Source organism: Eretmochelys imbricata, chromosome 1, assembly GCF_965152235.1.
Source record: "Eretmochelys imbricata isolate rEreImb1 chromosome 1, rEreImb1.hap1, whole genome shotgun sequence".
Classification (NCBI taxonomy): Eukaryota; Metazoa; Chordata; order Testudines; family Cheloniidae; genus Eretmochelys; species Eretmochelys imbricata.
Window position 1 is genome coordinate 112,939,462 of NC_135572.1, and position 14,329 is coordinate 112,953,790.

At 42.3% G+C, this 14,329-nt stretch overlaps 1 protein-coding gene across 5 annotated transcripts in view; it reads right to left on the reverse strand.

Moving 5' to 3' along the window:
• The window catches only part of GAS6 (growth arrest specific 6), a 131,529-nt gene extending 117,451 nt beyond the window's left edge, over positions 1 to 14,078 (reverse strand). For 4 of the 5 annotated variants that reach the window (XR_013345758.1, XM_077813952.1, XM_077813974.1 and 1 more), the window contains exon 1: positions 13,065 to 13,333. Coding sequence is in view for 4 of the 5 variants with exons in the window: in XM_077813952.1 (XP_077670078.1) it covers positions 13,065 to 13,310 (246 nt within the window). In the remaining variant the exon portion in view is untranslated. Of the gene's footprint in view, positions 1 to 13,064; positions 13,334 to 13,937 lie in introns of those variants that run through there. The other variant, XM_077813966.1, reaches the window with a different exon arrangement.
• Positions 14,079 to 14,329: the final 251 nt, after the last annotated feature.

Sequence of the window (14,329 nt, forward strand, 5' to 3'; positions counted from 1 at the left end):
TCTAGTCTGACCTCCTGCACAACGCAGGCCACAGAATCTCACCCACCCACTCCTGTAACAAACCCTTAACCTATGTCTGAGCTACTGAAGTCATCAAATCATGGTTTAAAGACTTCGAGGTGCAGAGAATCCTCCAACAAGTGACCCGTGCCCTACGCTGCAGAGGAAGGCGAAAAACCCCCAGGGGGGCCTCTGCCAATTTGCCCTGGAGGAAAATTTCTTCCCGACCCCAAATATGGCTATCAGCTAAACCCTGAGCATGTGGGCAAGACTCACCAGCCAGACATCCAGGAAAGAATTCTCTGTAGTAACTCAGATCCCACCGCATCTAACATCCCATCACAGGCCATTGGGCATATCTACTGCTAGTAGTTGAAGATCAATTAATTGCCAAAATTAGGCTTTCCCATCGTATCATCCCTTCCATAAACTTATCAAGCTTAGTCTTGAAGCCAGATATGTTTTTTGCCCCCACTGCTTCCCTTGGAAGGCTGTTCCAGAACTTCACCTCTCTGATGGTTAGAAACCTTGGTCTAATTTCAAGCCTAAACTTCCTGATGGCCAGTTTATATCCATTTGTTCTTGTGTCCACACTGGTACTAAGCTTAAATAATTCTTCTCCCTCTGTGGTATTTATCCCTCTGATATATTTATAAATCCTTAATCAATTTTGACTTGAAGTAATTCCAAGCCTCCTCCGCCTTCAGATCCACAAGTTCTTCAGTCCAATCCACTTCCCTAACTGACTAATTTCCTTAACTTTTTTAAGTTAGCCCTTTTGAAATCAAAAACCCTAGTCACAGATCCATTTTTGTTTATCCTTCCATTTAGTTTGAACTGAATTAGCTCATGATCAGTCAATCCAAGGTTGTCCCCTACAACCACCTCTTCTATGACATCCTCACTACTCACCAAAACCAAACCTAAAATTGCATCCCCTCTTCTTGGTTCAGCAACTACTTGGTGAAGGAATCCATCAGCTATCGCATACAGGAAAATCTGAGCCCTGTTATTATTACTAGCACTTGTCCTCCAGTCTATATCTGGGAAGTTAAAGTGTCCCATGATCACACAATTCCCATTAGTATTTACTTCATTAAAAACATTAAAGAGGTCTCTATCCATATCCAAATCTGATCCCAGTGGTCTATAGCACACCCCAAACACTATCCCAGGGGAGGCTGTAGTAGCTTTCTTCTCCAGTGTGATTTTTGCCCAGACAGACGCTGTCTTATCCATTCCATCACTTCTTATTTCTTTACAGTCTACCTCACCAATCAGCATAACTATCCCATCCATCAATATCATCCCACTCCAAATGAGGGGAAGGCAAGCACACTCCAGCCCTGTGTAACGGAACTGTTAACCTCCATCAGAGAATGTCCTCCATCAGTGCAGGTATGAACAATTCCAAACTCTGTGTGCTCCCATCAAAACAGACAAAATGTTAATGCCTCTTACTTGTGGCTCAATAATAATGTCTCATTTTGTTTGTATCCTACTTGTCAATCAACCTACTTTTGTACCTAGGGAAGCCTCAACTTCCAAGGATGGTGTTGCATAACCTGCAGTATCCAGTGTTGCCTATGTCATATGTAAATAAGCAGTTTACAATGTGACATGTGCCTCTGCACTGATTCAGCACAGAACTCAGGTAAGAACAGAAAAAGAGGAGAAGAGAAGGACCAGGAGAGTCCCACATGATCCAAGTCCCCTCCCCTCCACTGAAGTGGAAACTGTGGCAGAGGGCCAGTCTCTCCAGACGGGCTCTTGCTTGCCTTCTTCCATTGAGTTCAAGAGATATAGACTCATTTTTAACTCAGGAGATTTAAATACTTTTTAAAAGAGGAGTCTTTCAGTGTAATGAATACAATTTCTTTTCCACTTTCTGTTTCCATCATTCCACGGTAGAACAATGTTTAAAGGTATTTGGTACTTTTACTTCAGTTATTTTAAATCCACTGCATGAAACTCATCTCTGGCATTACCACCCCAAAACTAGTGAAGTTACACCAGTGTCATATTTGTCCCACCACATTTTTAGAGAAGATGGAAGAACATCAACTCAGAAAGCAGTCCTTAGGTGAGTCACAGTATATAAATAGCTCTTCTGAAAGCATAACCAAGACCTTGCCTACAACGGGGACATTTTCCCCACTGTGGCTAAAACTAATTCAGCAATATTGGGAGCCCTAGAGTAGACTGTCTCTCAGTTGTCTGTTTTGTTTTAACATCATGTCATGTAACCCTTATCAGAGCCGGGTCTAATCAACACAGTGCTTAAACACTGGGGACAGCTGGTGAGAGTTCATCTACACTAGGGCTTCCAATGTTGTTAACACCAGTGGGTCTACTAAACCAGAGTTAGCAAAAGTGGGCCATTTTATGAACATTTTCCCAATGTAGACAGAGACACAGTCCTTCAAGCGAAACAACATCTGAATTTCTAATATTAGAACAACAACAACAAAAAGCAGGGGAGTGGGGAGGAGAATCTTCTGAGGCCTTCTTTAGGCTGCACAAACCAAGCATAAAAGGACATAAAGGCCAATTTACTTTTTCTTTGCAGCTCCATTTTAATAGCCTAGCTTTTTTTTACCCTCAGGAAACAAAATGCAGCATAACAAAACCTGCATCAGAATACTGAACTTTCCCTAGCAGAAGAGGAGAACCATCTTATCTGCCTTCATCAGGATAGGTACTCTGTAGACCCATGGAATCAGCACAACAACTTGAAACTGAATTCATTTGGTTTTCTTATCTACATGCAACATCTTACAATTAAGTGACAACCCCTGCACCATTTACTGTTATTCAAAACCTTACATGGATCTTGCCTTCCACTTTATCAAGTAGGTTTTCATCTAGGATTCATAGATTCCAAAACCAGAAGGGACCACTGTGATAATTTAATCCAATTTATTGTACAACACAGGCCATAGAACTTCCCCAAAATAATTTCCACAACATACATTTTAGAAAAACACACGTGGCATAGCCTCCTGGTTTACAAATGTAATTTGCGCCTCCAAACTACGTGCTTGCATGTTTGTTTTTCGCTTACATTTGCACTGGCTATTCATTGCAAGTCATTATGTCTAGCTACAAGTCCAACTGGCTGACTTTTGCCTGCAATGATACCAGTAATCATTTAACTACTGAGATTTCTGTCAGCAAATTATTGCATAAATTTTAAGGGTGCAAATTCAGCACTATAACCCTAAAATTCTCGTGCATAGAGGGAAAAGGAGAAGATTTGCTTGAAATCTAACATAATTAAATAGCACTGTGCTATAACTAATAATTTCCAACCAAACATGTAAATTCAGCTTGAGCCAATACCTTGTTGAGTGCCCAAGCCTTCTTTCTCATAAATGGTTTGTCAAACCAGTCATGGATTATGGTCACAAAGGGCTCAGCCCTGCAAAGTGTTGAGCCTCTCCAGCAAGCTGCTGAGCCTTATTAACTCCTATTAACTTCAGTAGGAGTTGAGGATATTCAGAAATTTGTGAGAGATATTCTGCATATTGCAGAATCAGGCCCATAAATAGTTCACAGCATTTCTTTGTGTAATTTTTGACCGAACACTTTACAACACCTAGCAAGTCATCTCAACAGCCAACGAGAGTTTCTATCAATCTTCAGTACTGCCACCACAACACAAACGTATATCTTCTTTGGGTGGCCCTTGGGCACAGTGTCTGTTTCTTAAATATCCATTCCACACTGCACAACTATCCCATAGCACAAATAGTATGACTGTCCCTTTCACTGGGTTGCTGATTTTGCCCAATAAACCGCTCACCTTTACTATAACATACATTTAAGAAAGGGATTTCTAGCACCAGCAGTTGTGTTTCTATTCTAAAGGAATACAAGGTGTCGCTACAGAACCAGAGAATCTGGAAACCAAAGTTTAAAAACATCTTTTCTCTCACGGAGACCCAGGACTGTTTCCAAACAGCATATTCTTGAGCGCTCAATCCAGTCAAGGATTTTTGTGGTCAAAAATTAAAATAAAAATAAAAAATAGAACCACCATAAAACCAACTTTGCATGAATTAAAGAAAATAATATCAAGACAGTAACAAAAGGAAAGAAAAGAAAAACAACCATATGGCTCAGTGCTGAACAGAAGGCAAACAGCAAACAATGAGGGTTTCTACTGGCAGTCTGAGACCGCTCTTGATTGGGCAATAATTATTTGAATTGGATTAGAGTGATCCTCCTGTCCAAATGTTAGGATATTTGTTAATGATTTTGGATTGCAGTCTGTCTCCACTGGGTTGGTTATAAACTATGCTAATCCAGTCCAGTTTTTAAATTACTCATGCCATGAGGATTTCTCTATCACTTCCATGGGGAGTCCACCTACCACCCACTGGTACCTTATTTTTCCTCAGCTGTAATAACCTACAATTTTAAAAGGATGAATTGAATTTGTTCTCCAGTCTATATTTACCTAACCTCTTTACAAATTATCCCTAGTACCGCGTTGCATCCTCTCTAATTGCAACACATCCCAATTTGTATTATTTGTAAATTTAACAAATCTATTGTTTACCCCTCTTTGGATCATTAATAATGATGTTAAATAAAACTGGCCATAACAATCCCTGGTGTAATCAAAAAGGACATTTCCCCTCAACTTCATATATTACCGTTTATCGTTACTCTTTGGGATCATTCAGTCATACTTCAAACAGAATGACAAGACACATATCCCATCCATTCTGAATTAAATGTTCAAGTCAGATCTCAGAGAACACTATTAATCCTTTACTGAAGTACAGATAAATTAAACTACATCTATCACATTCCCTTAGTCTATTGATTTTATTCCATTGTTGTGTACAGTATTGATGTAGCTGTGTGGGTCCCAAATATTGGAAAGATAAGGAAGGTGAGTTAATATCTTCTATTGTTTTGCTCTTATTTAAATTATTTACACACAGATTTTTTTTAATTTAAACCTTCATTACCGCAGAACCTGAGCACTTCACTACAGGAATAGACTTAGGCTACGTCTACACTACAGACCTTACAGTGGCACAGCTTTACCGCCGCAGCTGCACTGCTGTATATAGCCACTCTTTGCCGACAGCAGAGCTCTCTCCTGTTGGCATCGTTAGACCACCCCAACAAGCGACGGTAGCTATGTCAGCAGAAAAGCATCTCCCATCAACACAGCGGTGCCCACACTGGTGCTGCTGTTGGTGAAACTTATGTCAGTCAGGGGTGTGTTTTTTCACACCCCTGACCAACAAAAGTTTTACCGACAAAAGTACTAATGTAGACATAGCCTTAGTCTCAGAGCAGACAGGCAACTGAGGAATAGGGAAGTTTGGCAACATGCCCAAGATCACACTGGAAGTCTGTGGCGAAGCCAAGAATTAAACCTAGATCTCCTGGTTCCCAGTCCAGCCTCTCAATGACAAAGCCATCCTTCCTTCCCTATTCAATGCTCATGAACTGTTCTGGAACTCACTGGAACACTCTTCCAGGAGTAAATCTGATGTGTGCTGTCATGAAAAGCACCACCACCAGGTGTCATTCAGAACTACGATGGTCAGTCCAGTTACAGTCTGCCATTCATTTTTCCCTCCTTCTCTTCAGCTAGGTTCCCTTTGTCCCACACTGGCAGGCAGCACAAGGCACCTTAATGTGGGCAGGACACTAAGACTTGCTCTTTTTCCTCAGCTTCACAAGCCTCTCCCTCTTTGGGTCTCACTGTTTATAATCACGGAATCAGAAAATAGGAACCTCACTAACATGGATGTTTCTGAAGCAGAGAGCCTTGGGAACAGACTGCCACAGTAAAACAGCCATGAAGGGAGCAGACAGGGAAGAGGAGAGATCTGTTCAATAATTTCCACCAGATATGAGAGAAAAGGAGTGATGGAAAGAGATGATGAATCCTGGTTTCAAGTGGCTTGAATATTTTTTCAATTATCTTACCAGGGTTTGAAGTTGGGTGTGTTGGATGACAGTAACCAGGATTACAGTTTTCCATTTTAAAGGAGATCAGTACCACATTTTCTGGTTTCCTTCCAATCCTCTGGTGCTTCCCAGGTTCTTCATAACTATTTAAAAGTAACTGTCAATGGTTCATTATGTTCATTTAAGACCCTGGAGAGCACATAAACCGCCAATTTGTACATATTCAATGTTTCCAATGTAATCCTTTACCTGATTTTCATCAAACAGATGTACTAAGGGTCTGCCTTAATTCCCAGTAGTCCATTCCCCTTTTCTTTATTTAAAAAGAAAGCTGTTCTTCCATTTTATAAAAGTTCCTTTTATCCTTAGAGTTCTTTGGCTCACACTATCACACTAACTCATTCTGATTTTCCTGTGCTTTTTCCTTTGCTCCAGCCCTGTATAATCCCACTCCCTCAGAATTCTCCAATTTAAATTTTCTTTTTCCATCATATATTTGAACAGCCTCTCATAACACCATATTAGGCGCTTCTGGTTTCTCAAGTTTTTTCTCACAGAGGAACTGTGGTCCACTGTGTGTTAGTTATGACGTGTTTCAGGATTCCCAGCTTTCTTCCACACTTGTGAAAGTGGGCGCAGCTCAAACGAGCACAACTCCAGTAGAGTCAGTGGCAAATCTGGCTCATCTCTTCCAATACAGTTTCCTTCTGCACTGTGTTCACAACATCTCTTAATTTCCCAAAAATTTCCTTTCTTGAAATCTATAAATCTCATACAGTTGTGTCTGGGATTCCATTTTGTAGTATACTTAGCTTAGGTCATTAGAACAAAACTCTCCTCTAACTCTCATGCTCTCTTGGATAAATTTAGCATTAACATAAACAAATACCACTCTAATGACTTTAACTGAGCTGGCCCCTTTATGCCAGCAGTAAATTTGGCCCTTCATTTACAATGTAGCAAAATACTATAAGAATATAAAATGTTAAAAAAGATTTTCTAGAGCAAATCTTGCAAGATTTTGCCTTGATTGAGATAGTAATATTCTATACAGGGATGAAGACTTCTAGGCTGAAGGATAATATGAATATTATTCATGTTTCGACTACATATATCCACTAACAGAACCTGAAGACATTTTACACCTCTCATCCCTCCACTTAGCTCCCCTTCCCTCCTTCTACCATTACATCCCTTCCTACTTTTCTAATGTGATATTAATATTTAGATATCTATATTTACATCTCTATTATTAGAAGTGTGACCCAAATATTTCAGCTTCCAACATCCTTCCTAGAAGAGGGGAGTCAAGTTTCAAAAACGGTAGTCTATGTTTGTAACTTAACTGTGTTGTATTGTACACATCATGCGATGGGACAATAACAAACATTCATACTTAACAAGACCAATCAGTTAACTATACATCTGACCTTTACTATACACTGGCCACTACTCCTGCTTTGTAAATACAAATTCTTGGTAAGCTCAGCTGAGTACAAAGAATGTTGAAGGTTTTTTAAAAATATGACGAGGCACCCACTGCAATTCATACTTTTCCTAGAAGAGTTAAATTTTCAATTTCCTTGCAAGTCTTCATGTGTCCACTCTATAGCTAAATTCATAACTGAAACCTTGCTTCTAATACAGTCTGTCTGGTACTATATCTAGTGCTCTCTGCTGCCAGACATCTATCCTGAAGACAGAAATTTAGAACAATGCCAAATTTGCATCCATGTCAAAAAATTCTGCATGGAGAAAAAGTCAGAAGACAAAGACAATTCATGTTTTCTTATCTCAGATACCATTTTATGTTTTCGATCACTAGAGGTAACCATCAGGCAATCAGTGAATTATGCTACATACCTTGTGTAACTATACCAGTTCTCTTGTCTACATCTCTGCCAAAACACAAGTGCCAAAGGCTGTAAAGATGTGAATACACATCTTTGATACACAAAAAGAAAAGGAGTACTTGTGGTGCCTTAGAGACTAACAAATTTATTTGAGCATGCTCGGGGGTCGCATGTATATGAGCTCGCAGCTCAGTAGCAGCAACAATTTATGAAAACAAGAGACTACATCCTAACCCCCCCTCATACCTAACTGACCTATCACACTTTTTAAAAAAAGTGAAATCCATGCTCACTAAAAAATTGCTAGTTACTTTCCCTTGCACTCTTCATTCTATTCATACAATTGTGTAAATTCCATTTTAGGAATAGGTCAGCCAAATTCCAGAGCTGTTTATCAGTAAGCTAACAAGCTAATAGTAGCTGACTAAATACTACAGGCAAATATTTGTGTATTATTGCCTTCATAAAGGCCCTCATCAACATGTTAAATAAGATAACATTCTTATCTCTATGTCCAAGATGTTTTGCAACTTCAAACTTATTTATCACACCTAGCTCATTCATTTAAAATGTTGTGCTAGGAAGCAATCCTCCTCTATTAACATGCTCCCTTTCTTATTTTTCCTCCATCAATATTATCTGTTGAAATTCTCTCCCATTATTTTACTGGCATTCTTACCTGCCAAAAGATTTCAGCCTATCCAGGAGTTCTGCAGCAGTATATAAAGATGCTACTATGGGCTTCATCTAAAGGATAGGCTGCAAGACTATACCAGGGTAGCATGTATTTGTTTTTACCATTTATAGTCATACAGATACTACAATCTTGTTTTCTTTTAAGGGTAGGGAAAAATTTCAAACTAGAAATGTAACAAATGATCTTCCCTCTCCCAGTCTGGGACTAGTCAATATTCTCCCTAATATAAAACAAAAAGCTATATTTACTTGCAAATATATGGTTATTTAACCCTACTTGGTATAATATGACTAGCAATTGATACAAGTAATCACAAATGTGACAACACCATCATTCAGGTTTAAGAGCATTTATGTTTTTGTTAATATCTGTTTGCAGGCGTGTTTCCAAAAAGTTGGTCAATAAAACAATGCACGCAAGACACCAAAATGACAACCATGTAGTTGTAGTCATCCTACCTACTGTAGGTGCAAGTCAAAATGTTTCATTTCTGTTTATTGGGTCAACAGAGCTATCTTTCCACAAGGAGAAAATCCAAAATTGGCTCTGGAGTAAACTTTATAGGATTAGGAGGAAATCTAGGCGTTTTACTTGACCAGCTTAGCACATACTAAAGTACAACTTGCCTTTTCTTGACTAGATGTTTTTGAAGGCATTAGTTAAACTGAACTAGCTAATATGATTTCATATCATATCTTTAAATCTAAGATTTCGTCTACATAAGGAAAGAGCCTGCAGTAGTTAGCTGTTCTGCACCAACTCCCCCTGCGGTCTCTTACCGAGTGCTAAGAGTGCCTCTGTGGGCATTAGCTTACACGTTGGAAATGAATTAAACTAACCTGCCCAACGTTTAGTGTACAGTAAGAATATCCATATGGGGAGTTAAAGCATACTAGCTACTCTGCACTAATTCACACCCTTGTTTACTATGCTCTAGCTACCTTGTGTAGACAAGCCCTTGGTTTAGACTAAACCTTAGGCCGTGTCTACACTACAATATTAAGAAGACCTAACCTATATCGGCATACGACCGCTGCAGTAATTACATCGCTTATGCGTGTCTGCATTTTGCTCCTTGTGTTAGCAGTGTGTGTCCTCATCAGGAATGCTTGCATCGATTGTACAGTCAGTGTGGGGCACTGAAAGCCAGTAATAGTCGACATAAGCAACATGGTATCTATACTGATACTGTGTCAACCTAACTACATCAGCCTTGACGCTACACCACTCATAGAAGTGGAGTTATTAAGTCAGCATAGCGGGGCAGTTACATCTGCAGGAGGAAAATGTAGGTGTAGACACTTTCGTAGTTAGGTCGATGTAAGCTGTCGTGCATTGACCTAACTCTGTAGTGTAGACCAGACCTTAGACTTCTTACAAAGCACAGCTGCCACATGAGAAATGTAATGAGAAGCAGTCATTCATGCTCATCTAGTGCTTTAAAATTACGGACTAGGAGCTTGGAACAGACCTGGGGCTGGATAAGCCCCAGTGCATAAATCAGAGCGTTGGAATGATATAGTCCTGACAATTTATAGATGGGTCTGTTGAACCAGTTAAACTTTCTGGTTAGCCTTCAGAATCAGCCCTAGAATGCACTACAGTAGTCTCTTTTTGATATGACAAAAGCATAGATCACTGTGGTTAGGCCCACATCCAAGAAGTAAAGATGCAATCTCCAGCCACCTGAACAACTTGAGGACAGCTTTCAGAGTGGTAGCCGTGTTAGTGTATATCAGCAAAAATGAGAAGTCCTTGTAGTACCTTAGAGACTAACAAATTTATTTGGGCATAAGCTTTCATGGACTAAAACCCACTTCATCAGATGCATGGAGTGAAAAATACAGTAGGCAGGTATAAATACACAGCTCATGAAAATATGGGAGTTGCCTCACCAAGTGGGGGGTCAGTGCTAAAGAGCCAATTCAATTAAGGAGGAACTGGCCTATTCTCAACAGTTGACAAGAAGGGGTAAATACAAAGGGAGAGAAAAGGAGGACAGACTTCCTCTACTGAGAGATGAGGTCACAGCTAGTGTTATTCCTCAAACTGCAACACACTGCTAACTTCATTTCCATCTTTCCTGAATTGAGTCTGAGCCAGCTGTTGGGTCCCTGATTCTCTCTGTCAACAGGATAGGACTGTCACCTGTGTATTAATAGCACCACAGATCATAGCACCTAGCAAACCCCCTCAGTTGCCTCCTATAAAAGTAAACAAGGAGAGGTGACAAGATTAAGCCACGTGTGGTTCTACAGATGAGAGTACTAAATGATGAGGAACAACTGTCCATCAAAATCTTCTAGGCTCTGTCAAAGAAGCAGCAGTGTTCCCTGAATGGGACTTCATCCATCCATGCTACTTTATGATTAACAGCACTGTAGGCTCCCAACAGATGTAGTAATAATAGCATAGGTGTTTTACCTCTGTCCATAACCCTTAGCTGACTGTCCAGCAGCACAGCAAGTGCTGTCTCCATGCCACACACTGATCTGCAACTCAACTGGAAGGGGCATAAGATTTGTCTTAGGCAAGAACCACATGTGCAAACTGCTAACAAATTAAGCATTCTGGGTAGGCTGGTGGCTGTCTCAGGAGAGGACCTGCAGAGCTCGGGGCATTTTAAAACGTAACATTTTGGGTGCATGTAGAATATGCAAGTGGACACAAATATTAGAGGCCTGTAACCTTGACAATATTCCCTTAAGTTTTTTTTTTTTTTCAAAATTAGAAAGAGACCAAACACCTGCAATAAAATAAAATAAATCCACAAATAGAAAACAAAGCGTTATCAACTGCAAAATAGTTGTTATTCAAAGGTGCTTAAATAACAAGGCTATGTCTCAGGGAATTTGTTTATAGCTATAGATAAGATGTAAAACCTAAATAACTTCAATGTCTTCATAATAGGAATAAAGTTTTACAATTTTCCAAAGTGTGAAATAAGTGCCCAGTATTATTATTCATAATCATTACATATGTTTACAGCAGCCTACTCTTCCAGTGAACAAGCCTGTGAGTACGTCATACACTTGCTCACCCTTGCCAATTTTCTTGGCTAAAATCCAATAAATACAAGTGGTGACCTCAGATTAACTTTATTTATGAAAGGTCAAAGTTCACATTTTGGATTTTTCTTTTCTGCACACCTACACTGAGTGTAAAATTCTACTAAAACATTTTAGCTCAACGGGAATATGGAAAATAATTGTGTCAGCCAGTCTGACACCCCATTACAGGGGTTTATAATGCATTCAACCTATGTATTTTACAGAACACCAAACAGTATTGTATCTAGGTGCAAGAGTATGTACACAGGCAGGAGTGTAACAGACATTAGTGGACCTAACTAAACAGGAGTTTGATCTTAAACTCTGAACTGCAGAAAGAAGAAAAACCAGCATTAGAATCTGTTTGCATATTGCTGTCCTTTTTACTTTTGCTTTGTAACTATCCATTGCACTGTGATGTAGTGCATTCAATGCACTGTATATCTTAATAGGCTAACATGTCAAGACATGTTTTCACTTAAATATAAAACATTAACTGAAGAGGAAAAGCCAAGTCCTGCCCTCTCTCCCTGCCCCCACTCCTGAACTATGTATCTTCTACCACTCAAAAAGCATCAAACCATTAACATGAACACATTGTGCAATATCAAGCCTCAATGTGATCTCCAAGAAATTCACTCCCCACCACTAAACTAATCCCAGATAATCCCTGAAAGGGGACAACCTTTTCAAAACAGCACACCCAGAAGGTGCATGCTAACTGGAAAAGAAAATAAGCAAACTTTAGTAAAACAAGACAACTACAGCCACACAAAGTGCCACAGAAACAGAATACTCAAGATTCATGAGGACTTTAAGTTGTTTTTGTAGGTTGTGACTGAGTGTGAAGCTAGATGCCCTGCAGATTTACAGCAATACCATGTAATTTAAAATGCTATAAAAGTCGTTCTTTCTGGTCTCCCCTCTTCTGATTTAGAGCAATCCCAAACCTAAACCACAAACTCAAAATACTCACTTAAAAAAGGCTTGAAAGTTTTTAAGCGTGTTTATTGATGTATTTCTTCCTGAAATGTCTTTTATGACGTTGTTCTGGGACATAGCTAAAACGATTTTAAATGTCCTGGGTTTCAAGGGATTGGGGGTGGGGGGGAGACAAAGGTGGCCAGACAAAAATGCTGTAACACTGTCATCTTGGTGTAACTCCCCTGACTTGCTGGAGTTACACCGGGGTGAATTTAGCCCTTTAAATTTGAACGCAGAATACGAATATTTTAAATAGGAATCTCATGTAAAATTATGTCAGCCCAGTAAATGTATCCAGACTTTTTTTTTAAAAAAAAAATGTATTTGCTTGATCCTGACAACACTAACACAAGCCTGCCGAGGGGAGCGCTGGTTATGCTGTGGTTTCAGTTATTTATCTAATGGTTCGCCTCCTCCCCCAAACAACTTCCCCAGCTGTGCAGACAGCTGGCGCCCTCATTCCAGCTGCTGCCGGGGAGCGAGAGATTGACACAATCCCAAAACCCCAAATTGATCGGCAGCTCCGCTCATCACTCTTACCGTCTCGGGATCGTTTTCAAACACTTCCCTAGCTTCTTCCTTGCTGCACAGCTCCTCTACGCATTCCCGCTCCAGATGGCCTTGCTTGGTCTCCTCGAAGATCTGGTAGGCTCGGCGCTGCCTCTGCCGCAAGAACTGGGCAGCCTCCGGGGCACTTAGCAGCACGGCTGCGGCCGCAGACAAACACCGAGGAGGGGGAAAGCAGCGGTCAACACAGGAATCAAATCCGAGCCGCCGGCTGGGCATTGCACGGAGCAGGAGAACAACGGCACGAGCGTGCACCCCCCGGCCCGGCTCTAGACACCTAGCGACACGCACCGCTCCGCTGCACAGACACCAAGTCACCCGCACAAAGCACTGCCCTAGCACGTACTCTCCCCAGCCCGCACCCCAAAGCATGCGCCCCCTCCCCAAACACTGGGCAGCCAGGGCATTGCACCGTGCAGCCCCTGTGCCCCCTAGCCATCCAATGCCAGAGGGGTGCGCTCACACCCTGCCTGCACCCAAAAGGCACTGCCCCTCCGCCCCCCCCCCAGAACAACGCCACACGCGTGCACCCCACGGACACCCCCAGAGGAATGCCCCAGCCATGCCCCCACTCACGACTCCTTCTGCCCACACAACAACGCCAGTGTCCCACCCCCCATCACCCCCTGCCCCAGCAAACGCCACAGTCATCCCCTCCGCCGTCCCGCCAAACGCTCTCTGGGCGTCCTTGGGAGAAAACGGGGGAGCTGCTGCTGCTGCTTTCCCCTGCACACCGTCGCAAAGGCTGGGCTGGTGCATTGCTGCGCCTGAGGGTGCGGGGGGGGGTCCCGGCGGGGGGGAGGGGGAGGCGAGGGACGTTGTTCTCCCCCCTGGGTTGGCACTCACTCGGCGAGGAGTCTGTAGCCAGCAGGACGAGCAGGAGGGCAGCCCCGAGGGCGGCGGGGGCCGCGGAGTGCGGCATGCTGCGGCTGTGCCCGGCCGCGACCGGCGGCGGCGGGAGCGGCAGGAGCGGGGCGGTCCGGCGCGAGCGGGGAGAGCGCGGCTACTGTGGGAGCCCGGCGAGCGCGCGCGCGAGCAAGCTGCGGCGGAGCCCAGCAGGGGTGTCGCTCGCGCTCCTCTCGCCCAATCATTTCCAAAGCGCCCCCCCCTCCTCCCCCCAGGCCGGGCCGCGGGGACACACCTATCGCCCTCCGGCTCGGTGCAGCTGCGCCGCGGGAGATGGGGGGCGCATAGAGACAAGGCTGCACACAGGGAAAGTCCAGCGGGGACTGAGCTGC